Source organism: Balaenoptera borealis (assembly GCF_965194805.1).
Source record: "Balaenoptera borealis genome assembly, chromosome: 9".
NCBI classification, from domain to species: domain Eukaryota; kingdom Metazoa; phylum Chordata; class Mammalia; order Artiodactyla; family Balaenopteridae; genus Balaenoptera; species Balaenoptera borealis.
Window position 1 is genome coordinate 20,448,004 of NC_138873.1, and position 25,117 is coordinate 20,473,120.

Sequence of the window (25,117 nt, forward strand, 5' to 3'; positions counted from 1 at the left end):
GTGATTAAAACTTAATTGACTAGGGTTTAAAAACAACAAAACTCGTCCAGTGACTACTGCAAGATAAGAGTAAATGAAGACTTTCTCATGTGCTATTTTAATACTGTAGCTAAATCAAAATTACTCTTAATATTGTTACCTCTTAAATTATGTACATAAACACCTACTGGCTCTAATATTTTGCTTTTAATACAGTTCCTCGGCAAAGCATTATGAAAACTCAACTTTTCATTTTCTAAAATATTACACTCTAATAGTATTTTAGAATCAACAAAGTCCTTCTGAACATAAGTATTTTTTTAACAGCATTTGATATATGTTGGGATGACGGGGTATTTGGAGGCCATATCCTCATCTTCCACAGTAAATAAAAAGCAAAAATTTTTAATTTCTAGAAATATCAGAATAATCTTACATAAAAAAACTGAAACTGAACAACAGAAAAACACTGGTAATGAAGTTGAAAGAGACCATCACAGGTGAGGAGGGATGAGAAGGGCAGGCAAGGAGTAGAGAGAAATGGCGTGACAGTGACTGTGTCCTGCGCACCTGAGACTTAACAAATACTGCGTGCTGGAAAGTCATTGAAGAGCTGGACAAGACAGTGGTGATGGTGGGGGGCTGTCAGATATATATTTTTGTTTTTTTATAGTATCATTGTCAGATCTCTGATAGTCATTAAAAAAAAACAAGTCTGGGGACTTCCCCAGCCGTCCAGTGATTGGAACTCAGAGCTTCCACTGCAGGGGTCACGGGTTTGAACCCTGATCAGGCAACTAAGATCCTGCGTGCCACGCGGCATGGCCACAAATAAAGTCTGAGTCTGAGAGAAAGCCCCACAGGTCTGGAGAACCTATTTTCCTTCCTGACCACTAAACCCCAGCGCTTCATAAAACAATCCTCTCTGCACAGAGTGTTGGCGGGGGAATGTCTCCTCAACTCCTTGGAGACGCCGAGGTAGGGAAGTAGAGGAGGCAAGCGTGGGCAGGTGGGAACTACGCAGAGAAAGTAAAAATATGGGGCTCGAGCTCTAATGCCAACTCACCACCTAAATATCCTAGAGGACAGCATACATTTAATATCTGTTCATACTCTACTTTGCAAATTTAATTTTGTTATTCAATTTGTTCTATTTCAATTATATTTAATTGCATGTCAGAAATGGGTTTAACTTTTAACAGCACCACACATGTAATCATTTCACTGCCCTTTACCTCTCAATTAGACAAAAAAGAAAACCAGCATTTCCTAACCACCTGGTGAACATTAATGATAAGATAATTAGGCTCCAACAGAGTTGTTTTGTACACAGAGCTACAAAGTGTCATTCAGATTTAGGTTCTAATATCACGACATATTTGGGCGGTCTTAAATGAGTATAACATAATCTAATTGGAATTTTTTCTATTTTAATGACTTTTTATTTTCATTCAAAACAATTCTGTTCTCAGGCAATAACAAGTATTGGCAAGGATGTGAAGAAGTTGGAACCATCCTACACCGTTGTTGGAATGCTTAAAATGGTGCATCCACTTTGAAAAACAATTTGGAAATGCCTAAAAATGTTAAACATAGTTATCATATGACCCAGCAATACCACTCTTACGTACATACCTAAGAGAACTAAAAGCATATGTTCACATAAAAACTTGTATATGAATGTTCATAGCAATATTATTCATAAGAGCCAAAATGTGGACACAACCCAAACACATCCATCAACTGGTGAATGGGGACTTCCCTGGTGGTCCAGTGGTTAAGACTCCACGCTTCCGTTGCAGGGGGCATGGGTTCCATCCCTGGTCAGGGAACTAAGATCCCGCATGCCACACGGTGCGGCCAAAAAAAAAAAAACCAAAAGTCACCATCAACTGGTGAATGGATAAACAAAATGTTGTATATCTACACAATGGAATCTTACTCAGCAACAAAAATGAATGAAATAGTGATACATGTTACAACATGGTTGAATCTTGAAAACATTATGCTAAGTGAAAGAAGCCACACACAAAAACCCATTACTATGAAATGTCCAAATAGGTAAGTGTCTAGAGACAGAAAGTAGATTGGTGACTGCTTAGGGATGGGAGGTTGAGGAAAGAATGTGTACCTGCTCATGGGTCAGGCTTCTTTGGGGGGTAATGAAAATGTTCCAAAACTATCATAGATAGTGATGATGGTGGTACAACTCTGAATACACTAAAAGCCACTGAACTGATCACTTTAATAGAGTGAATTTCATGTTATGTGAATAGTATCTCAATAAAGTTATTAAAATAAAATAATTCTGCTCTTTTTCCCAAAAATGTCCTCTAGGCACTCTGTTTATTTACTAACCTCTCTCCCCCCTCATCTGCAAGGTAAAAGCTCATCTTGTATATGTAGTATGTTCCCACCTCAGTGTTCCCAGAGCACATCCTATTTCTTTAACACAGTTCATCCTGATATATTGTGACCATGCCTCTGTCCCCTCCATTACACTGTCAGTTCTTCCAGGTAGGCTCACCTCTTACTCATTCAAAATTCTCAGTGCCTGTCTAGACATATACAGAAAGTACTCAAAAAACGCTTGAGGAACAATGAATAAAAGAAGACATGCTTTGAGAATTAAATACTATGTATGATTTTAAATTATGACCAAGCAAAATATACCAAAGTCTCCCAAATCTGATTATCCTAAAATGGAATAATTATTGGATTCCAGTTAGCTCTGGATTATTTGAACTAGTTTGAAAATTATTGGTAAATAATTTTTGATGCAAAGTTAATTTTCCCCTATAATCTAACTCAGCTAGTAAGTACGAAGTATTTCAGTTTGCTGTGGGTCATTATTTTATTAATAGCAAATATCCTTTTCTCTCCCTAAACAAGGAACTGATCTCACTGAAAGGGGTGATACTTCATCTTCCCTCGTTTTTCCATATCCTAATTCATGAGGTAACTGCATAGGGCATTGTTTCAAAATGAATGCAGTCATTAGATTGAAGGTAGTAACTGTTATTACTATTGTGTCAAATCCATCTAAAACATATTGGCTTAAAACAATGACAACTTATTTTTCATGATTCTGTGGACTAGCAATTTGACCAGCTCTTCTGCTACTGCCATGGGGGATTACTCCTAAGGCTGTAATCATCTGTGACTTGAATGGGAATAGAAGTCCAAGATGGTCTCACTCACATGTCTGGAAATTACTGCTGACTATTAGCTAGAGCACCTCGGTTTCCCTCTATATGGTCTCGAATTGTCCAATAGGCTGGACTGGGTTTCTTCAACATGATGATTGGTGTTCCCAAAGGGCAGAGTGAAAACTGCAAGATCTTTTGAGGCATTAGCTCTACAATAGCTCTGTCCAAAAAAAACTTTCTATGATGATGGAAATGTTCTACAGCTATGCAGGTCAATATGGCAACACTAGTTGTGTGTTGCTATTTGGTATGTACCTGAAAAATGACTGGTACAACTAAGGAACTGAATTTTAAATTTTATCTATTTGTAATTGATTTAAATTAAATAGAAATGGTCACACGTGGCAAGGGTTCGCGTATTAAACCGCACAGCTCTAAGAATCTGCACATCACTTCCACCACATTCTATCATTTGAAGCAAGTCATAAGGCCAGCACAGATTCAAGAGAATGGAAAAATATAGTTCATCTCTTGATGAAGGGAACCACAATGTCCCTTTGCATGGAGTTTTGGACATAGAGAGCAAGTTTCATTATTTTAGCAATCAGCCACACAGGATAAGGGGGAAAGGGAGGGTTGGGTGGGTAATATTGCCCCATGGACTTGGTAATATTTTATATAAATTATCATGAAGGCATCAACAGTGATCTTTGAAGAAAGATCTGAAGGAAGTGAGGGAGCCAGCCATAAGAGGGAGGGTGGCAAAAGAGCAATCCAGGCAGAGGGAGCTATAATTGCAAAGGTCCTGAGGGAAGTGTTTGCCAGGCTTAGCAGGCTGGCACTGTCAGAGCTGAATGAGTGGATGTTAAGGGTAACTACTTCTGTAAAAATATTTTATATCATGAAAGTTAGAGGGGAAAAAATGCTTTATGGTTGTTAGGAGAGGTACCTGGTAACCACATATTTCTTCATACAGCAGATATCTGGCTACCTTGCTGACTCAAGCTTGGCCATCAACCTAAAAGTTCTCCGTGTGGCAACCTGTCACAAAGCTTATGCATTTTCTATTCTAGTACCTAGGTGGAAAGATCCTAATCCCCCTCCCAGACAAACACACATAAATGAAGCTTGGGCCTAAAAGACCCACGATCAGCTGTAACAAGAAAAAGATACAGAATAATTTCAAAAAATAAAACTGAAAATTGTATTTTAAAAGTTGCGTGCTCTAAGGTGTTTAATATAAAGGGATAGAGACTCAGCTACCTCAAGAGTCAAGGATAATAAATGGAGGGCACAATGATTGTCCCATGGCCGTAATATCTGACTTCCCTGCCATCCCAAGGTGGCATGAAAGTGTATGATAGAATTTTCCAACAAACGTTTCCACCAAAATTAGAATTTCAGAACTCATATTAAATTTATACAGTCTACAAAGAAATACGCCAGGCACAAGAGAAGACAGCAATTAATAAGCCTATGATTCGAACTCTTAAGGAACTTATAAAGAGAGAGAATAGTGCTAGTGAGAACGTGGTAAGTGCCACCCGTCTTTGAGAGCCGTATAAATAGGGCACTGAGGAAACACACAGAGGAGGGAGGGAGGTGGAGGGGATAGTGAGCAACGGTCTCAAAAATGTGTGAAGTGTGTTTTGAAAAAGAACTTGGAATCAGATTAAAGGTAATTAGGGGAAAAGCAATTCAAGAAAACAGAATAACAGGTAAGGTCATTTAGTCCCTCATCGTTTTCCCTATTAGGTAGCTTCTGCATGCTCACTTAAATGAAATGGAGCCCCGGAATGTCAGACTGATGAAGACCTGATGCGCATATCAGAACTTAACTAGTAAAATCACAGAGTTTTCATTCTCAATCATTTCTACGAACCCAACAGGCCCTTCAGCAGAGCCCGTCTTCCCTCCCACTTCTCTTCAGTGGCTCCTGCTGTTTCCATGAGTGTCAGGCAGCAGAGTAAATTGCTTCTTAGTCAACTTCAAATGCCTAACGGGAGATTCTCAGTGATCCTCCTGAATGGTCGGGGAACATTTCTCCCCACCCGCTATTAGTTCATGGGAAGGCAGGGGATTAAGGGATAAGGCGGTATAAAGAAGTGACCGGCATGGCTTAAGTAAGAAAGTCTTATCAGTCAATCATTTCCTCTTCATTTGCATCATGAACGTGACATCGCTCACCGTGATGGCTGAATTGCTGCCAAGGAGACAGCAGTACTATCGGTTACTCCTGGAAGCACTGACATGGAGATGCACAGGATCCTGCAAGCCCCTTAGTATGAACACAGGGTCTGAGAGAACCTGGAGGGAGCAGGGGAATCCCTGCCATCCCCTCTGTCCTCAGCTGGCAACTTGTCACACTGGACTGAGACAGGGGGAGAAGAATGACAAACACGTGGGTGTGCACTAAATCCCGGTGTCATCCCCTCTTCTTTAAATCACAACTGTCCCCTCGCCTCTCTTTAATCTAAAGCCATTATCCGCATTGTCTGTATATCAAGTGGCAAAGGTCACTGGGATGCACTTTTCTTTAAACTTTCTAGATCATATTAAAATTATATGATCTTTTTGTTAAATTAGATCTTTTTGTTCTTCTGCTAAAAACCCTCCAATGGCTTCCTGCTGCACTTAGAAAAAATTCTCAACTTCCTACCAAGATCCAGAGCTTCCCTACTCTCTGAACCTCAACTACTGATACACCCTAATTTCCAGTCTCAAAGGCTTTATTTCTGTTTCTAGAATATGTCAAGCTTTTCCCGCCTCGTGGCCTTTGCAATCCAGAAAGCTTTTGCTTCACATCTCCGAAGACTGGCTCCTTCTCATTATTTAATCTCCGCATTCGGTATGTCTGTTGGGTGAATGAATAAAGAAATGAGTAAACTGACATGAAAGAAAATGTGGGATTCAAGGAAGGAAAACTCCTGGGAAATGGGAGTAGCTCATACAAAGTTGGTCTGCAGAAGAAAAAAGCATAGCAGCAGGGGAGGAAAGTAGTCATCTCCTTAGAGCTCTTCACAGAAAAAGTTATTTCTCAAGACATAATATCTGTGGGCTTTCTTAGCAATCTCACTGATCCTCACTGGTCAAAGTCAAAGAGATCCACAAGGGCTACCCTTCCTGACCCTTTAGGGACCCAGCTCTAATACCAAACTCACCATCAGTATAAACATCCCCTGCCCGGCAGAGCCAGCCCACTCTCCTCTTTGCCACTACAGCACTTGGCATCCACTTTGCTGGAGCGTTCACCAGGCATTTCTGTCCTGGCTTCTTTGCAGACCTGACTCCTACACCAGAATGTTCTGAAGGTTCACATCTATGTCCCAGAGGACAGAGTAGAAACTCAATGAATTTGTGTATGAAAGAATCAGGAGGCATTTTTAAAAAGTGTTTTGTGGTGTAGTAAAACCAGATAGAGATTTGCAGCCAACAGCCTTGTGTCAACAGTCCAGTGCACACCATTTAGGCACACCTTTACCCACCACGAGCCCTTGAATTTGTCCCGTAACTTCTCTGCAGGTTAATAACAAAATCACTCTACTAACTTCACAGGTGAGATACTGAATGCGAACATACCTTGAAACTATTCAGTGCTGTAGAATAACTAGTTACTACAAAAATGATGCTAATTGAAAGTCTTACCATCAGTCTCAGCTCTTCTCCGAGACCGAGTTTCTTTCCTCGGACTTTATTCACTGTTACTGTGGGGGAAAGTTCTAGCTGTTTAATCTACAATAAACAAAACCAGTACCCAAACCTCCATTAGCAGGAACAATTGAATTTAACTTTTGTAAGGGGTAAATTATTTAATTATGAGCAAAGCAGAATTATGTGGTCCTCCAAGATGAAGTCAAAATGTTTGGTAAGCATCAAACTGTGTTGTAAGACTATTAAGTCACTTCAGATTCTCAGAAGGCAAACAAATAAATGTAGTGTCTTTTTGTGAACCACTTTGTTCCAGAATAAAACGTCAATGTAAACCTCTGTGGTGGTAAAAATGGTTAGCCAGATTACATCACTCACACTAATTTGGTATAAATATCATATTTCTTCAACTGATCAGTCCAACAAACAGTGGACTTTTTTCCTATCCTTCTAGGCACGGCTAAATCAAACACAGCCACCCGTTTTCCCTCTTTCTTCTTTTTGGGAGAGAACTTAAACTGGGCATCCTAAAACTGTTTTCTAAACTGCCATGCTGACATGGAATACTGGCGTTTTCATGCGAACAATACAAGGTCCACAGGAAAAAGGGACAAAAATGAGAAATCGTAAGCAAGGTTGCAGTGAAACTTTACTTTCATGCGTTGCTGGAAGCAGAAAACTGGTTCAATCATTTGGGAAAGTAAGTTGGCAATATACCAAGAGTCATTACTATGTTCATATTGTGTGAAACAAGAATTTCGCCTTTGGGATTATATCCTAAAAAAATGATACAAAAAGAGCTACAAACACAAAAGTTTTCATTATAACATTATTTTTGATTAAAAAAATGAAAGCAACTTAAACATCTAACACCTGGAAAATATTTAGGTTCACTACAATACAGTTACACTAGGGATCATTAAATAACCTTGAAAAATTATTGTGAAAATGACTGCATAGCAACATGAAGAAATAGATATGACATGTATCTAAGTGGAAAAGACAGGAAAAAAACTATGTACCCTATTAAAACTGTGTGAAAGGTGAATATGCGAAAAGAAAATAACCCAAAATGAATGTTTTAGAGTGGTAAAGTTATGGCTAGTATTTTGCTCTTTATTTTATAAAATCTGTAATAAATTATTTTCACAATTAAAAATTATGCTTTTAAGAAAAGAATGCCAAATGGAATCAAGTTCATTTATAACTGAACAAATTACTACTTTTAAAGAACAGCATTATGAAGAATTACAAATGTGTTTTAGAAGCATACTTTTTATAACAATCATAAAACTTTTGCATTATGTTTTTCTTCAATGACCTCTCTGAAGTTAGATTTATTTATAAATGCAATACATGACAACGTAGTTACTAAATGAGAGACTCCATATGTTCAAGTCACTCCCTATGTTTGTTAGGGATCTTAACTCATCTAGCTTTTAAGGTGTCAAATTTAGACACAAGAGGGAATCTCAAACACTGGGAGAATAAGCTATATTTTAAAACCTACTTCAACAATCAAAAATATGCCTATTCTTTTCTCCCATAAAAAAATCCTTCCAACTCTAGTTTTGAATAATTTAGGCAGTATTAAGACAGGAAAAAGGTAACCCTCTTGGGTAACCTCTTACCTGACTACAATATTAAGGCATAAAGTATAATGGTGTTGATAAATTTTCTTACAACTTCAAGTACGTTATTTCCAGCTCTTGGAGAAAGACTGTTGCTTACATTTCTGCCAGCTATTATCTTTATTAAAGATTCAGCTATTTAAAAGTAGAAATATTTTCAAAATGTAATATTTTTTCATACAAATAAAAAAGGATTATAGAGAGACAAAGAGGAAAAAGGAACATTCATACGAAAGGACCTGTTATCTCTGGGTATATTTCATTCACTCAACGTTCAACAAATATTAACTGAGCATCTAGAATGCCAGAAGTAGACAAAGATACGATAGAAAATAATTATCTTAGATGATGATAAATGCTATGGAAAAAAGAGAAAAGCAGAAGAAAATAAGAGAGCTTAGGAGTACTGGTATGGGAATTACAATTCAAGTAGAGAAGTCTAGGTAGGCTTCACTAGGAAGGTGCCATAGAGCAAACATTTGAAAGCAATGGATAGTTATCCATGTGGATACCAGGGAAAGAGCATTCCAGGCATAGAAGACAGCACGGTACTGTGACCGAAGGCACAGTGTAGCTGAAACCAGCATATAGGAGAGAAAATAGTAGGAATAAGATGAGCAAGGTGTCAGTGCGAGGTAGGTCAGATGATGTAGGTTTTGCAGACCGTTGTGAGAACTGTAGCCTTTATTCTGAATTACATAGGAAGTCACTACAGACTTCTGATTTATCTGAATAGGAACACTCTGGCTGTTGTGCTGAGAATAACAGAGATGTAATTGTAGCTCTGAACATCTGGTAAGAGGTAGACAGACTCAAATTCTGTGTTCTGAATGTAGAACCAACAAGATTTCCTAACAGACTGAATACGCAAGAAAGACAAGATTGAAGGTGATTATTTTTTACCTAGCAATCAGAATAGGATTCTATCAGTTGAAATGAGGGAGACTGGGTAGAACAAGTTTTGAACGGCAGGTTCAGGAATTTAGTTCAGACATATACTAAGCTGGAGATTCCCAGGTGGAGATGGTATGTAAACATATAAATTTGGGAGTGATTGACAGATGACATGTAAAACTCATCAGGAGGTCAGATGAGTTCAGGAAGGAATAAGTACAATATAAAGAATCTGGCATGGCCTGACCCCTGAGGCATCCCAATTTTAGGAGGCTGAGGAAAGAAGGAGGAATTAACAAAGGAAACTGAGAAGGAGCTACCAGTGAGGTGAGAAGAAAATCAGGATAGAGTAGTATCCCAGAAGTCAGGTAAAGAGACAGAACAGAAGTACACTTAGTGAGTCAACAGGAAAGGGAGGACAAATAATGGTCACAACTCAGCCAACATCAACAAACAGAGACATGACAAGTTACAATGAGGGACATATAACTCAGAGTGGGGACTCAGGACAGCTTACTTACTTGAGGAGAAAAGAGATGCTTGCAGTAAGTTTTAAGAGGCTTTTGCTATTGTAAAAGTGTTGCTTTATGTATGTCAAAACATACATTAATGTTTTTCTTTTTGATGCGAGCAGCTCTGGCTATATAATTTGCAGAACGCTGTGTAAGGTGAAATTGCAGGGCCCCTTGTCCAAATATTACTAAGAATTTCATGATGGCGGCAGTAGAGCATTAAATCAAGTGCAGGGCCCTTCAAAGAACAGAACCTTGTGTGATCGTGACCGCATGGGACGAACATCCATTATGCAAGGCATCTGAACTGTAACAAATAGGTATTGCTGGTATGGCAGGATTTCTTAGCTTCTGGTTTAAAAAGGGCACTTAACTCATTATTGGAGAATGCAAGCAGAAAAAAAAATGATACTAACATAAGGAGAATATGTTAGAATGTAATTTACTTTTTTTCCCAACTTGCTTGCAAGGCTAAATCAGCATATACAGATCTGAAGTCATTATAGTATGACAGCAAAAAAGGGCAGCAGAGTCGTTAAATTTGATAGCACTAATAAAGCTACATGAAAAAAGGGAAAGAAAACAGGCTTACTTTTCATTGGTATGCAGACAAAATTTTTAAAATCTCCATAGTGTTTTAAAAGTTTTGGTTAATGTCCCTGAATGAACATTTAATATATAAATTCATTTTGGTTCCACCCCATTGACATAAAAAATGATGCCTGAATCAGAATACTAAGTATGAATGCTAAAACTAAGACGGGAATCCTCTAGCTTCTCACAGTAATAAAACGGTATTCTTCCCTACACTTTAAAAAATATGTGTACACATAAATGCATTCCTTCATCTAGCAAATATATTCAGTGTTTCCTATCATCAGGCGCTGTATGAGGTCCTGAACTTCTATTTTCTCTCTCTTTCAGCCTTGTTCTACATATAACCAAAGAGGGAGGGAAGCAACATCTCTTGCTGTACTGCATACTCCAAGTCACACCATGGCTCATTTGGAGCCATGGCTAATTCGGAGGATTTTCCCTCCAGGAGTTTTGATAACACTCTTTAGTGAATTCTTATTCCAAGGTCTCTTCCCAGCTAGAAAGCTACATACTTGCACTATGGAGCTTTTCCAACCTTCCCAAGTACAAACAATCATGATTTATCTGTGTCTCCCTGGCTGTGTGTTCATACTCACATTACAGTGCTTTTGATACCTACTTTAGTCGCTTGTTTTCGAGCCTGTCTCTGCCATTAGATGGTGAAATCTGTGACAACAAAAACAATCTTAGGAACTGATGTATGCTCAGCCCCTAGCAAATTATGTAGCAAACCTCAGGTGCAACTCAAAAGTTTCCTGAATGAATAAATAAACTGTTAGATAAATGAAACTGTCTCTGGGCTAAATATGTCCAGAGGCAGTTCATTAGCAAGGAGCTGTATTGGTTGGTTTTACAGACCTCTACTTGCCTACATCTGTTGTCTACTCTTTAATTTCACCACTAGGGACCGACAGTTATTAGGATGCCTTGCCTCTCCCTCTAAACTCGGACATTCTATGACCCTTTGGGGTGAGGTTCCAATTACCCACATCAGGCTTGGGAGACAAATGCAGTTAACCGAATGAGGTGTGGCAGGTAGGTGCAGGCTCACATAGAGAACTGTTGCTTCAGGTCTTCACACAGACTTTGCTAACAGACCTTAGGGGGCTGTGCTTTTAATAAGAAGGCAGTCAACATAGGTGGCAGAGGCTGAAGGGGAACTTGGGAAATAATTTAATCAATTTTAGAAGAAGGTCAATTTTTCATTAGGTAACTTCATAACACAGCAAGACACTGAAATTTCAGGTTTGCAGACGGAGTGTCAGATTACTTTAGTAGGGAGAATAACCATACACACACACACACACACACACACACACACACACACACACACAAACAGACTAAATTTAATGGTGGAGTGTTGCTGTTTTAAAGACAATGTTATTTTAATGAGTAAGCTTGCAAATGTATCTTGGCAATTCAGTTTAAGGCCCAAATGTCCTGATTCTTATATAATGAGGTTTGAATATAGGAATTCAATTGGGTTAAGCAAAGGACAGAATAGCCCTGAAGGAATGGAAAAGCCCCTAAGATATTGTACCTGAATCATACACTTTCAATTATTCTTGGTGATTTCCTTTTCTAAAGTCAAACATGAATTATACAGCAGAAAGGGTGTTAGAGCTCTGATAACTGCTCCTACCTAAGTTAATAGGTACATTGTTATGAAAATGAAGTGCAGGTACATTGTTATGAAAATGAAGTGCAAATTGAATAGCAAAAACTGAATCTGCAATTTTATCCAATCTACAAGTATCTGACAAGTAAATTCATAACATTACAAATGAACGCCGCATACATCATAGGTGCTTTCTAAGTAATTGTTGATTGAATGATAATCTCACACTTTTGAAAGTGAAGCTACATATAAGTGACCTCACTTTCCAAAACACTTTTTAAATGATACTACAAATTTAAGTCAATAAGTGGGAAAATTCAACTTTATCAATTTATTCTAGAAGTCATTAGAAATATTATATATTTTAAAGTAGTAATTTATTTTGACATTTGACGGGATGAAATTTGTACCTACGTGAGAAAAAAATAATATGATTGTGTTGTTTACCAAACAGATACCTAAAAAGTTTGGAAGATGATTCCAGTTTAATTTAACAGGTTGACCCTAGATTGTAATGGGGGGCTAGTTCTGCTGGACAGTAAATAGCAGATATTAATATGGTTTTGTTTAATTAAAACAACCCATATAGCCTAGACAGTTTTAAACAAAACAAAAATGACCAAAACTGTCAAGACAAATTCTCAGCAATTATGTGAGATGAGATTAGCCTCCATTTACTGAGTATTTACTGTGGACCAGGTCTCACGCCAAACACTTAACCATCAAGGCACTTTGACTTATGATTATGATTATGATTTAACAAGTCTGCCTATGTGATGGGTTGTTAAAACATTGAACAAAGTATTTATTATGGTTGTTGCTGAAAATCTATTAATGTTCTGAGTCACTGGTTTAAACATCCAAGAAAGTAGAGGTATTTAATTAAGGGTCCAAAATATATTGATGTTTCATAATATCAGTTCCTGGAACATTTACATAACAGAAGGGAAAGATGCCAATCCGTGAGTCACCCACTTCACTGTATAAGATAGATTTTTGAGCTGAGCCTTTGCTGTGGGGCTTTCTGCTTGCTCATTGCCTAGGACTGCTACATTTTTCAAGAAGCATCAACCCTACTAACTACTTTGCTTTTCTGATTTGTTTCTGGTCTATGGAATGTTTGCTGTATTTTGGAACCCAATTTTGCCATGCTTGATTTTCTGTTTTCTACATTTTATCTATAATTATTAGGTGTTTGAGCGGATGAGGTGCTTTGAAGTATGACCTTACAGTACCTCTGACCTTGAAGTCCCAGAGCCATCACCTAAACATTTAAATGTATAATATTCCTTCTGGATACAGTCACAAGCATAGAGCGTTTAGGTATAGGAATGACTAAAATATGTCACTGGAGTAGAGGCTGTGCCTTATTGCCCTCTGTATATTCAGCATCAATTCAACATATAAGTCATTCCGTGAACAGTGGGGGTGGATGGATGGATGGATGGATGATGAAGTGACTTGCACTGCCATTATCAAAGAAAGGTTATGAAAAAGTGTCATTAAATCACTGATGTACATATAAAGGACTAGAGTATAGAAATATATGTGGGACTCAGAAAACTTTGAGAATATATGAGTTCCCATAAACCAACCCTTTTGTATCTGAGGTGACTGAACACCTGTATCTGAGATACCAGAGTCTCTTAACCCTCTGTAGATGGTGCAAGCAGACTGGATCCAGGGTAAAGAGATGCAAATGTAAGATAATGTATACCATTTCTGTTCTTTTACTTATAAACACTCAAATATTGCCTTTCAAGGTAATTAGATTCATGGTTAAACATATATAATTTGCCTATTAGCCTTTAATAAGTTAACTAAAGGCAGTGCATGCAGAAGTGTCTTATGGGCTTGGCCTTTCCATGACAAGCTGTTTTCTTTTATTAAGGAACAAGAAATAAATCACCTTCCAGTCTCTAGGCTCATATCTTATCCCATATAAATTCTCAAAAATATTGTTGCTTCAATGGCTTCATCCAATTATTTGAGGAGTCTAAGTTTTTCTAAGGCACCAATAGGCTAACACAACAAGTGTATGTTATGATGTCAAAACCTATAGTGCCCAAACATAGTGAATCTAAGGAAAACTACAAAATGCAGACACAGAGCAACTAAAATTTAAAATATACTATAAAATAAGTCCTAGTTTAAAGAATAACCCCAAACAGCTATTGCTTATTGAACACTTACTATTTGTACTCTGCTAAGTGGTTTATACATAGTGATGGTCAGAACAGGATAGCAGAGATTGGAGAATATGCCCCAAAGCCTAGTTTATAGGGTTAGTGTGGGAATTGAAATCCGATCTACCTAAGCCCACGTGCTAGGTTCAATCACTGTACAGAAAGGGCCAACATAAGGTGCCTAGAATAGAGAATAATACACCACTATCCAAGTGAGAAGAGCCAAAGAAAAGTTTTCAGTGAACTTGAATACATACACTGCTGAGGATATGCGTTAAATAGTCAGATGCCTACCTATAATTATTTTCTTCAAATTCTTCATATGACTCCTTGACATCAGATTTTGACATCACTGGAAGCAACTTTTGAGTCGCCTAACAGTTTTGCAGCATGTAGTAACCCCACATCCACCTAAGGTTCTGAGACATAGACTTGTTTTTTAGTTTGTATATATCGTCACTGAAAATTTTAATGTAAAACTTAAGTGTTAATTAAGTGTAACATCAGCACAGGTGGTTTTCAGATGTATCTGGTAGATGTGTATTTGTCTTGTCCATAGCAGAAGAACGTATGGTATCTCTTTCTAAATTGATCTTTAAAAGATTTGCGTACAACGATATTCAAGACTTGCATTTATGTGATCATATCTCCTGGAATAATTAACAAATCAGAGTTAAACTTCTTTGCCTCGTATTTAAAAAGAAATCCATCTAGTAATCTCAAGATATTCTACTTGAGCTTGGAGAGATTATGTCAAATTAATTCAACTTCCCTAAGTAGTAGTGTGTGGTTCAAAATAAAGTAATTCAGACAGCCACCTGTAAAATGAGAGAATGAGTTTGAAATCAAATACAAGGTCCCCTCTTTCTATGGGAAAATTTTAGAGAACAAAATATCTTGCCTAATATTATTATCAAACCACTTAAGGGTTGATTTTGATTGTTCTCACTAGGTATATACTTTTAAGTCATAAGGCAAGAGTTCTTTGAAGTTAAAAAGATTTTTTAAAATTTATTATGACAGAGACTTAAATACCAAGAAGTTAGAAAAAAATGACAAAGTTTGTAATAATAGAAAAAATGGAAAGAAAAAGACTAAATGCTACATTTAATGCTAAACATATCTGTGAAAAAATTAGTTTAAAAATTACTTTATGTTCTGTTTAAAGCTACATCATAATGTTATAATTGAATTCTACAATCCCTTAAGGAAAAAAGATCAGTAATAAATGTGCACACGAACTGAAAACATGCCTGAATTATAACCAAGGGACCAAAGTAGGGGGTTAGAGAGATGGGTGGTTAGACAGACAACCAGAGATTTGGGACAGCAACGTGCAGTTCACAGCTCAGCCACGAACCTTGTTGGCAATGACTTCTCATAGCACAGAGAAGACATAGGAACTGTAAGTCTGAGAGCTACAAACATAGGCTCTCCCTGAGTGGAAGCTCCATGCGGACAGGGACTGTGTCTGTTTTCTGTACCTCTGTCCTTCTGTTGTCTTAGAAACTGCCAGACACACTAAGTAAATGATAAGTATTTGCTGGAAGTGAAGGAAGGAGGAAGGAAAACTCATATCTCATTAAATCATATGCCTCTCATTTGCTTCCACTATAAATAAGGGGATTGGACTGAATTACTTCTTGGGTTCCTTTCAATCCTAATAACTGACAATTCTAAGTTGTACACACTCACTCGCACACACACAGACACACACAAGATTTTCCCTGATAAAAAAAGTCTGAAGACCAGGGGAAAAGATATCTCCAAGGACATGGGAAAGAAAAATCTTGCCTGAAACATAGAGCAACCACATGTACACCCAAATGGATTTTGATTTTAAGAAAAGACCGAGGATAAATTAGAGACTTAGGTTAGAACATAGGCAAGGCTGAGGTTCCACTACGGTTAGACTATACAATGCCTACAGCTGGCGAAGTTCAGTAAGAAAGGTAAACTACTACAGGTAGGTGTCACATCTTTAAATATTACCCTAATTGTACGAACTATAGTGATTCGCCCTCCTTGTAATAATTTATAGCAATTAGAAACATTACTCTTGGCAGTTTGGAAAGAAGGTTACTTTTGACAGAATGTGACTGTATTTGGAGATAGGGTTTTTAAAGAGGTAATCAAGTTAAAATGAGGACATTCATTAGGGTGGGCCCTAATCCGATACGACTAGGGTCTTAATAAAAAGAGGGTATTTTGAGCAGTTTTAAGACACAGATACCCACACAGGGTACACCATGTGAAGACACAGGGAGAAGACGGCCATCTACAAGCCAAGGAGAGGGCCCTTACAAGAAACCAACTCTGCTTACATCTTGATTTCAAACTTCTAGACTCCAGAATTATGAGAAAATAAATTTCTGTTGTTTGAACCACCTGTTTATGAGCTTTATTATGGTGGCCTTAGGAAACTAATACACATCTCCACAAACTTACTCTGAACACTATTCCATAATTTATATCTCCTAGCATCTTAGCCTGCCTAGTTCTCAGAGTTAAATATGAAGCTTTTGGCAAACATTAATAATATATAATATTAAGAACACTTATAATTTTGGATCATTGATAAATTGGAAGGCAGACTATGATAAAATATGTTCTAGAATCTAGAATCAACACAAACCTCTACAAAGGACTATTTCCAGTGAGGATATAACAGTGAGTGAGAACACATACTCAGAAAATCTGGGCTATTCATATAAACCATCTAATGCATAACTCAGAAAGTTAAAGAAGTACAGACTGTTAAATGGAAACTCTTGACTTACTGATAAGAAAAATCCCTCAACAGTAGTCTGGATCATGCACAATGTGCTAAATGATAGTTATTGTGATAAAGAAGTAACCTGAGAAAGTCTAGAACCAGGCACCAAGAAATCTAGAAAGCAGGGACAATCTATATCCAACTTTCACTATTCCCCTCCTCCATCCCCAAGCAAGGGGATTTTGAGTAGTTTTAAGACTCAAAGGATTAATGGAATATGAAAACATCATCTTTATATTAGAATTCTAAACTATATCACCATTACCCTTCCTTCTTTCATCATCATTTTGACATCTGGCTCTCTCTCATGGTCATGGTGATTTTATTATCCACATAGACAATCCTTCCACTACCCAGCCTCTCAGCTCCTCACCTTGCTCTCCTCTATGACCTTATTCTCCACCCAACTCACACAGCTCATTTTAGCAAAAAGACACTGGATGTTGTCATAAACCATAAATGCACCCCTCCATAAATTCGACTTCAGCATCCCTTCTCTGACCACCACCTGTTTTCTTTATAGAACGTGCTCCCAGTTTCCCAATTTGAACAATTCTTCAGCCCCCCGAAGCGCTGACTTTGAACACCGTTTTACTTCCCCTCATATCTCCCATATCCTCACATCTCCCCTTAGCCAGCTTCAATCCGATGAGCACTCATTATACAACTCCCTTGTATTTCTGTAACTCCCTGGCCCCTGTCTTACTCCATCACATTTGCTTGTTCCAGTTCAGCTCTCCAATTAATTCCTCACCTTCCCTGGAGCAACTAAACATGGATGAAGAAAAACATTCACACTGGCTGTTCTCACGTTAAGTTCATGAGCACTGACTCCAGGTCGGCCTGTTATGCTGCCCCGCAGTCTTGGTATATTTCCTAGTTTATTGATGCATCCACTTTTACACTACATTTTCTACCTCCTCTCTCCTCAGATGTCCACATCTTCTTCCCTCTTCTTATATTCAGTTGTTGACCTTTCATCTTATTTCACTGAGAAAACAGAGACAACAGAAAGAGAACATCTATATGTTCCCACACCCACATGTACCAATCTACCTTCATCTGTACCCATATAGTCCACATTTCTTCCTGTTAAACTGGATGAGCTCTTCTACCTAATACAAACGGTTCCACTTGTGCACTAGATCCCACCCTATCACTGTTCCTACATGGTACCCTCCCTCCTGCGTCACTGACTTTTCCTGCTTTACAGGATCATTCCCATCATCGTAGAAACATGTTGAATTATTCTCCATCTTTACAAAACCATTACTTGACCTCACGTTCTCCCTCCAGCTACTGTTTCATTTCTTTGTTTCCTTTGTTGTAAAAATCCTTGAAAGGGTTCTCTATACTTCTTCTGCTCATATTCTTTCTTGAATCTACACCAATCAGGTTTCCAACTTCACCACACCACTGAAATGACTCTTGTCAAGGTCAACAAGACTGTCTACAGATGGTCACTTTTCTGTTCTCATCTTATTCTGCCTCTCAGCAATATTTGATGCCCGTGATTACACCCTCCTTTATGAAATACTTTCTGCCTTTGGTATCCTAGACTCTGTTCTCTCTTGGCTCTTCTACCCTCTGGCTCTGCCTTCTCAGTCTCCTCATCTTCCCAACCTTTAAAGGTAGGGTGCCTCAGGGCTCATGTCTTGGAATTCTTGACTCCCTGGATCATCTCATCCAATTCCACGGCTAATATATATGCTGATAATTTTGATTTGTTGACCTTTCCCTCAACATCAGACTTGTATATCTAACTGCCTAATAAGCATCTTAAGCTTAATATGTCAAAAAACGAACTCTTAAATTTCCTCCCCAGACTGCTCATCCAGCAGTTTCCCACATCTCTCTGAATGATACTTCCATTCTTCCATTTGCTTTGTCCAAAAATCTTTGACTCCTGACACTACATCTCTTCTCTTTTTCTCCCAGCCCATGCATCTAATCCATAAGCAAATCCTGTTGTTATTTCCAAATATATTCAGAAACCAGTTACTTCTTACTATCTCCACTGGGATATCCTTGTCCAAGTCATTACCATCCCCCACTTGGATTACTGAATTACATTCCTGAACTCCTGAACTTCAGGTCTCTATTTGAAAATCACCCCACTTACGGCACTTTCCTAAGCTTCTCCACATAAAATAACACTTCTGCTGCCTATACTATCCCCTCCCTCTCTCTCTCCTTGACCTTGCTTTACTTCTTCCATGGCACTTACTACCATGGGACATATTATATATTTATTGCTTATTGGTCTGATGTCTGTATCGCTCAGAACCAGGCAAGAACTTATGTTCGTTTGTTGATTCACCAGTGCCTAGAATAGTGCCTGATGCATATTAGGCACTCAGATACTTGCTGAATGAATGAATTGACATTACCATCAGCATCATTATCAATATTACCTTTATTATCTAAATGCCTGGGTCCAAAGGGTTGAAGCAGAGCAACTGCACCCTAAGACAGAACAAAACACAATCTAAAACAGGGTAACCTTGGTGGGAGCAGGGGTTAGAACATAGCCAGCACACACTGGAAATGTCGATGTGCACTTTACTTGTTAAAGCTAGAAGTGGACAATCATTTCCTACCTCAAGATTTCAGTTTTAATCAAAATGGTAGCATACGGTCACAAGTGCATTTTGTTCCTTAACAAAGCACTTCCATTAGAAGAGCTTTATATTATTCTACTTCATCACTAATACCTGAATCCTCAAAAAGGGTATATAATAATTAATAGAAGGGAAAACTGAAAAAAGTAAGGAGAAATTGATTTTCTTACATCAGTAATTTTAAATCTTCTATCATCATTATTATTTTTTGCATATTATATACCAACAGTGTCTTCTTTTTTATTTTAATCTTAGAGCTATTTCTCTATCATATTCTCTTTTCAAGTACGAAGAGAAAATTTACCCAAATGGTAACTCGAATAACCTGGTCACAAGCGTTCAAAATAAGATAAATTTCTAGGTCTTATCATTCTGTATTGAAGCAACTTATAATATAGAGGATGTCTTCCTTTAGAAGAAGCATGTGTTTGTCAGTTTTTAAATGAGAACAGAGTTCTAACATCACATTAAAATGTACAGATTTAGAATAAGAACTTGCGTTGCATGTGAAGAGGAAAAAATATAACAGAACAAGGTGATAGCATTTGTTTAGTTGAAATAATATATTTTTGTCATTAACACAGTTCTAGTGTGGAGAAAACTATTCATAAATGTTAGGTACTATTATAATTCTCTTAGTGACATTTAAATTCTAAGCATGCAGACTTCGAAGTGAATTCAACAGAAATTGCAACGAGAAAAAGGAAAAGGTTCACTAGGAACAGTAAAACAATAAAATCAAAAAAATTACAGTCAAAAAGCAAATAGAAAATATTTGTGGTTCTCTTAAGGTCATTATTAGAATTAACTCAGAAAGTAAGTCTCTTGTAATAGAAAATAATTTTGTAATGTACAGAATTGTATATCTGGGAAGTTCATTTTATAGAAATAGGCAGCTAGGAGGTAAAAGGGTTCCATATAGAATGAAATAATTAATCATTGCATCCTAATGCATTGAAAAGTCATACTTTAACATCTAACTGGTTGAGAGATTTGGTTTAAACTGGTTTTAAAGCTTTCGGTAATAGCGTGGTCACATTATTGTTTTGTTGGTATTTTACTTATATATGCAAGGCATATTAGTTTGCCACCTGCTTGGTGATAATATAAATAAATTGCAAAGAACTGTCCAATAAGATATGTGAATTTTCACCATGAATGTGATTGATTAGGGAAAAAGATACTTGAGGATGAACACAGTTTTGGCTTTACCTATTGTGTGTAAAATTATGGAAGTGAAAACCTTTATAAAAGGCTACTGTGAAAAAAAAAAAAAAAGGCTACTGCACACCCAGAACACATCAACAGCTGTTGCACAATTCTGTGGGACCTTCTTGTCTTAAACTTTTGCCATTTGTGCTCCTTAGTTTGGTTCTGATGGTCCTAAAAAGGTAAATTTTGTTTGTTTTTAAAAATAAGTTTATAGTGGAATATGTTATGATTCTGCAAGTTTATCTACTAGATTATATGCTAGCTTAGCTGTGTGTGTATTTGCTGTTCAGAAATTTCACAGTTGACTTTGTTTTTTCTCTCCACGAAGAAAAATATAAATTATGATAATGGATAAAAATTTACATTAAAACAAAAAACAAAAAACAAGGTGATATGTGATATATGAGAAAATGGGTATGAAGATATATAAATGAATGAAAAGTTAATGAGGCAAAGAATTTAAATAATACAAGGTTATAAGAATTAACACGTCAGTTGATAACATTCAGTATATCTGCTTTTCAGAGTAAAAGTACAAATTTGCATAGAAATAGATATTTGAGCAGAATAAAAATGTGACAAAAAAGGGTCTAAGTTCAGACAAAAGAAACCCAAAACCCATAGAATGATCTTAAATACAATGGTCTTCATTTGCTTTCAGATTTATATCTATTCTATTTTCTTACTACTACAAGTCCTTATTTTTTCTACTTTCATTTAATAAAACAAGATAGTATGTAATTCTTTATGACTCTGTAACTTCTGAATTTAAGATTAACTTATAGTAAAATTTCCCCCAATATAATATATTAATATCTTTAAATCTATTAGAAATAGATAAATTTCATGATCAGCTAAAAGCAATATAGTGCTTTAGATACCTGCAATGTTTGAAAAAACCTTCAGTTAAATATGAAGAGAAAACTTAATTTGAAACTAAAGGGAGCAATGCATGCAGTTTGAATTAAATGCCTAAATACTGATAATTAGGAACAGAGGGGGGAAAAAAACCTGTCATAATTGGTTCCACTTACATATTTATTTTATTTTGAGTACTTATTTCACCAAAATCAAAATGAATGACTAAAAGGAACCCACCGTATGTGATCAACTTACTTTACAATGATCATACTGGAGTTGTAAGGCTGGGACATCCCCTCCAATAGGCATTTGTTTTCTAAGCTCTTCATCTTTCATATTCAGCCATTTGATCAGTTCTTCTAAAGACGTCAGCAACCTGTTCCACTTCTCAGCACTGGCCTCCAAATGAGCCCTGTGAAGAGATAACGTTGACCACATTTAGACATTTGAAACGCATCCAAAAAATTATGTACCTTCCTTTAGCCTAATAATCATGTACAACCAACTAATGCTCATGTCTAAGAAGGAGGCTGAAACTTTGTAAAAAGAATATATATTTCTTGTAAGAAACAGTTATTTCGAATAAGCTAGAATATTAAGGATATGTTGGTAATACCTGTCAAAAGTTAAAACATACACCTCCACACCACAAAGGCATCAATATGAGGCTCTCAAGAAGAATGTCCATGATATAATGTAAAATTATTTAAGCAAGTTTCAGTAGTTTATGTATAGTATATATGCACATTCAAATGTAACTTTTTTCTCATTTCATCTATATATACAAAGAGAGGGATAGAGAGAAGAAATCATATGCATATAAAATTTTTAGAAAGATACATATCAGATGTAGTTACTACTGAGAACATGATAAACGCTTAATTTTTATATATTTTTGTACTAATTGAGTATATGCAACAGGCTCGTATGATTTTTCTTTCCAAACAAGCTAATTTGAGGGGGGAAAATTACTAATGTCTTGATTTCTCTTGTATTCAAATAAATTACTGAAAGCAGAACATCACCAACATTTATCTCAAAAAGTTGAAAAACAATAAAGCATTACTTGGACAGAACACTATTTGGCTTATGGCTGACTGATGTCCAGTGACAAATGTTATGAATGGAAAACAACTGGGCAGAAATCACTGCAGTACTTTATACTCTGATTCAAAGATGAGATCTTTGTGTCAATAATAATTTCTGTTTTCAGCACAGAAAAGTATCTTCAGGTTCTTAAATTATGAACTTCATAATTAGGGAACTATGTTTAGGAAAAACATTTTTTATGTGATGAGGGCTTCAATAAGAATAAAGCCTTTGAAAATAGAAAAGTAAATAAAAGACAAACTTGCTAGTTGCTCCTGCTAGAGCCTTGGAGAAAGCCCAAAGCCTTGGAGAAAGCCCTGCCTCAAGCCCGCACCACATGAGTTGGATTTAAAAAGATAAGTCAGTCAAAAACAAGTCGAGAGACTCAAGGAATCAGTGTTTCCTCAATCTTGCACCACCCCAGTGGACAGACCATGAATGTCAACTTACATGCTAAACTGCATGAAATGGAATTATCTTGACTGTCCATGACCTTTCAGAATGAAAGGGGCAAGGCTGATGGAGACAGACATAAGCCTTGTTACACAACAGCTTCCAAAGACTAAAGATTTATGATAGCAAAAGATGACTCATTTGGGGCAACCCCAGGTACAAGAAATCTCTGTTGACCATGTTTTACATCCTCTCATACCACAACGTTCACCTTAACATTGGCTTATGATCCCCACTTCCACAAAATTGCTCCTTTACTGAGTGATATGAAATAAATCAACCAAGCACAGCAACTACTGTCCCTCAGACCTATCAGTAATTTCCTTTTTGGACATCTGACCTACTTGAATCTTTGTCTCAAAGCTAATAGCTCTGCTATAGTTCATTCAAACAAATATTTCCCCATTGATCACATTACGTGGTATTCCCAGCGGTGGATATTCAACAATATCATAAGTCTTGTTTAAAAGTTCATAATGTTTTTCAGAAAAACAACTATGTATCTCTGATCTCTAGTTCATCTCTAATTCCTAAAACAATGACCATAGTCTATCAGCCAATATTCTTGGCTAAAAGAAAAAAATGGGAGTTCTGCATATCTCTAAAATACCATGAACCTGCATTCTGTCACACACAAAAGACCAACTTTCCTGCAATCCATTTATAGTTCCACTGTCAGCTGGTTAATATAAAACAAACTATTCAAACTATAAAATTCTATGTCTTATTCAAAAAAGCTAGGTACGAAATAATTTTTTTAAAGTTAGGAGTACAGAAAAAAGTTTGAGGTATCATAATTATAATTTGAAATTCTATTTTATTCTCCTGTATTTACAGTCTTTTCTGTTCATTCTACAGGTGCTATGATTGACCTCACATTACAAACTTACGCTTTAATGAGATCCTGATTCTGTTTGAGGGCCAGCTTTTCTGTGTTCATATTGATTAATTTTAGGCCAAATATGTCCCTGATAAACCTATCCCTGATAAACAATACTTTTACTTGGCAAAGAACAGAACTAAATAATTTCAAGTATATTCCTGAAAATTCTCTCTGCCAGTTACAAAGCATTTTGTCCTCAGTATATCTGACCGAGTTGGTGCAATTTCTTTCCAGTATTTTTAAATCCAAAAAATAAATATTGGACTTCCCTGGTGGCGCAGTGGTTAAGAATCCGCCTGCCAATGCAGGGGACATGGGTTCGATCCCTGGTCCGGGAAGATCCCACATGCCGTGGAGCAACTAAGCCTGTGCACCACAACTACTGAGCCTGTGGTCTAGAGCCCGCGAGCACAGCTACTGAGTCCGTGCGCCACAACTACTGAAGCCTGCGCCCCTAGAGCCCATGCTCTGCAACAAGAGAAGCCACCACAATGAGAAGCCTGCACACCGCAATGAAGAGTAGCCCCCGCTCGCCGCAACTAGAGAAAAGTACACGCGCAGCAACAAAGACCCAACACAGCCAATCAATCAATCAATCAATCAATCAATAAAATATTAAAAATAATAAATACTGATAAATAAATAAATAACAGCTAGAAATCAGAAGTCCTTAGTCAATCAAGAAGTGCTTGAGTGTCTTTGTGCACAAAACACTTATGCACACACCCTGACCTCTTATTTTAGATTATTTGATCCTGCATCTTCAATGTCTATAGTTTAACTCTTTAATCAATAACCAAACCAGACATTACATTCCTATGACATCTAGTTACACACTCATTGTATTGAATAATATGATAATGTCTTTTCCAATGCAGCTAACTTTTTGACTGCACAGAAATAATGAAATTGATCATTGAAATCTATGGCATTCAGCACCTGAAGAACTATTTATAAAGATGAAGGCAATACTCTTTTAAGCGAGATACTAAAGTGACTTTGAAATAA

The 25,117-nt window shown here is 37.0% G+C and overlaps 1 protein-coding gene across 10 annotated transcripts in view; it reads right to left on the minus strand.

Annotated features, from left to right (window-relative positions):
- Positions 1–25,117, minus strand: part of UTRN (utrophin) — a 499,657-nt gene that overhangs the window by 120,487 nt on the left and 354,053 nt on the right. For all 10 annotated transcript variants that reach the window (XM_082405402.1, XM_082405400.1, XM_082405405.1 and 7 more), the window contains one exon: positions 21,940–22,096. In XM_082405402.1, coding sequence (XP_082261528.1) covers positions 21,940–22,096 — 157 coding nt within the window. The remainder of the gene's footprint in view (positions 1–21,939; positions 22,097–25,117) is intronic.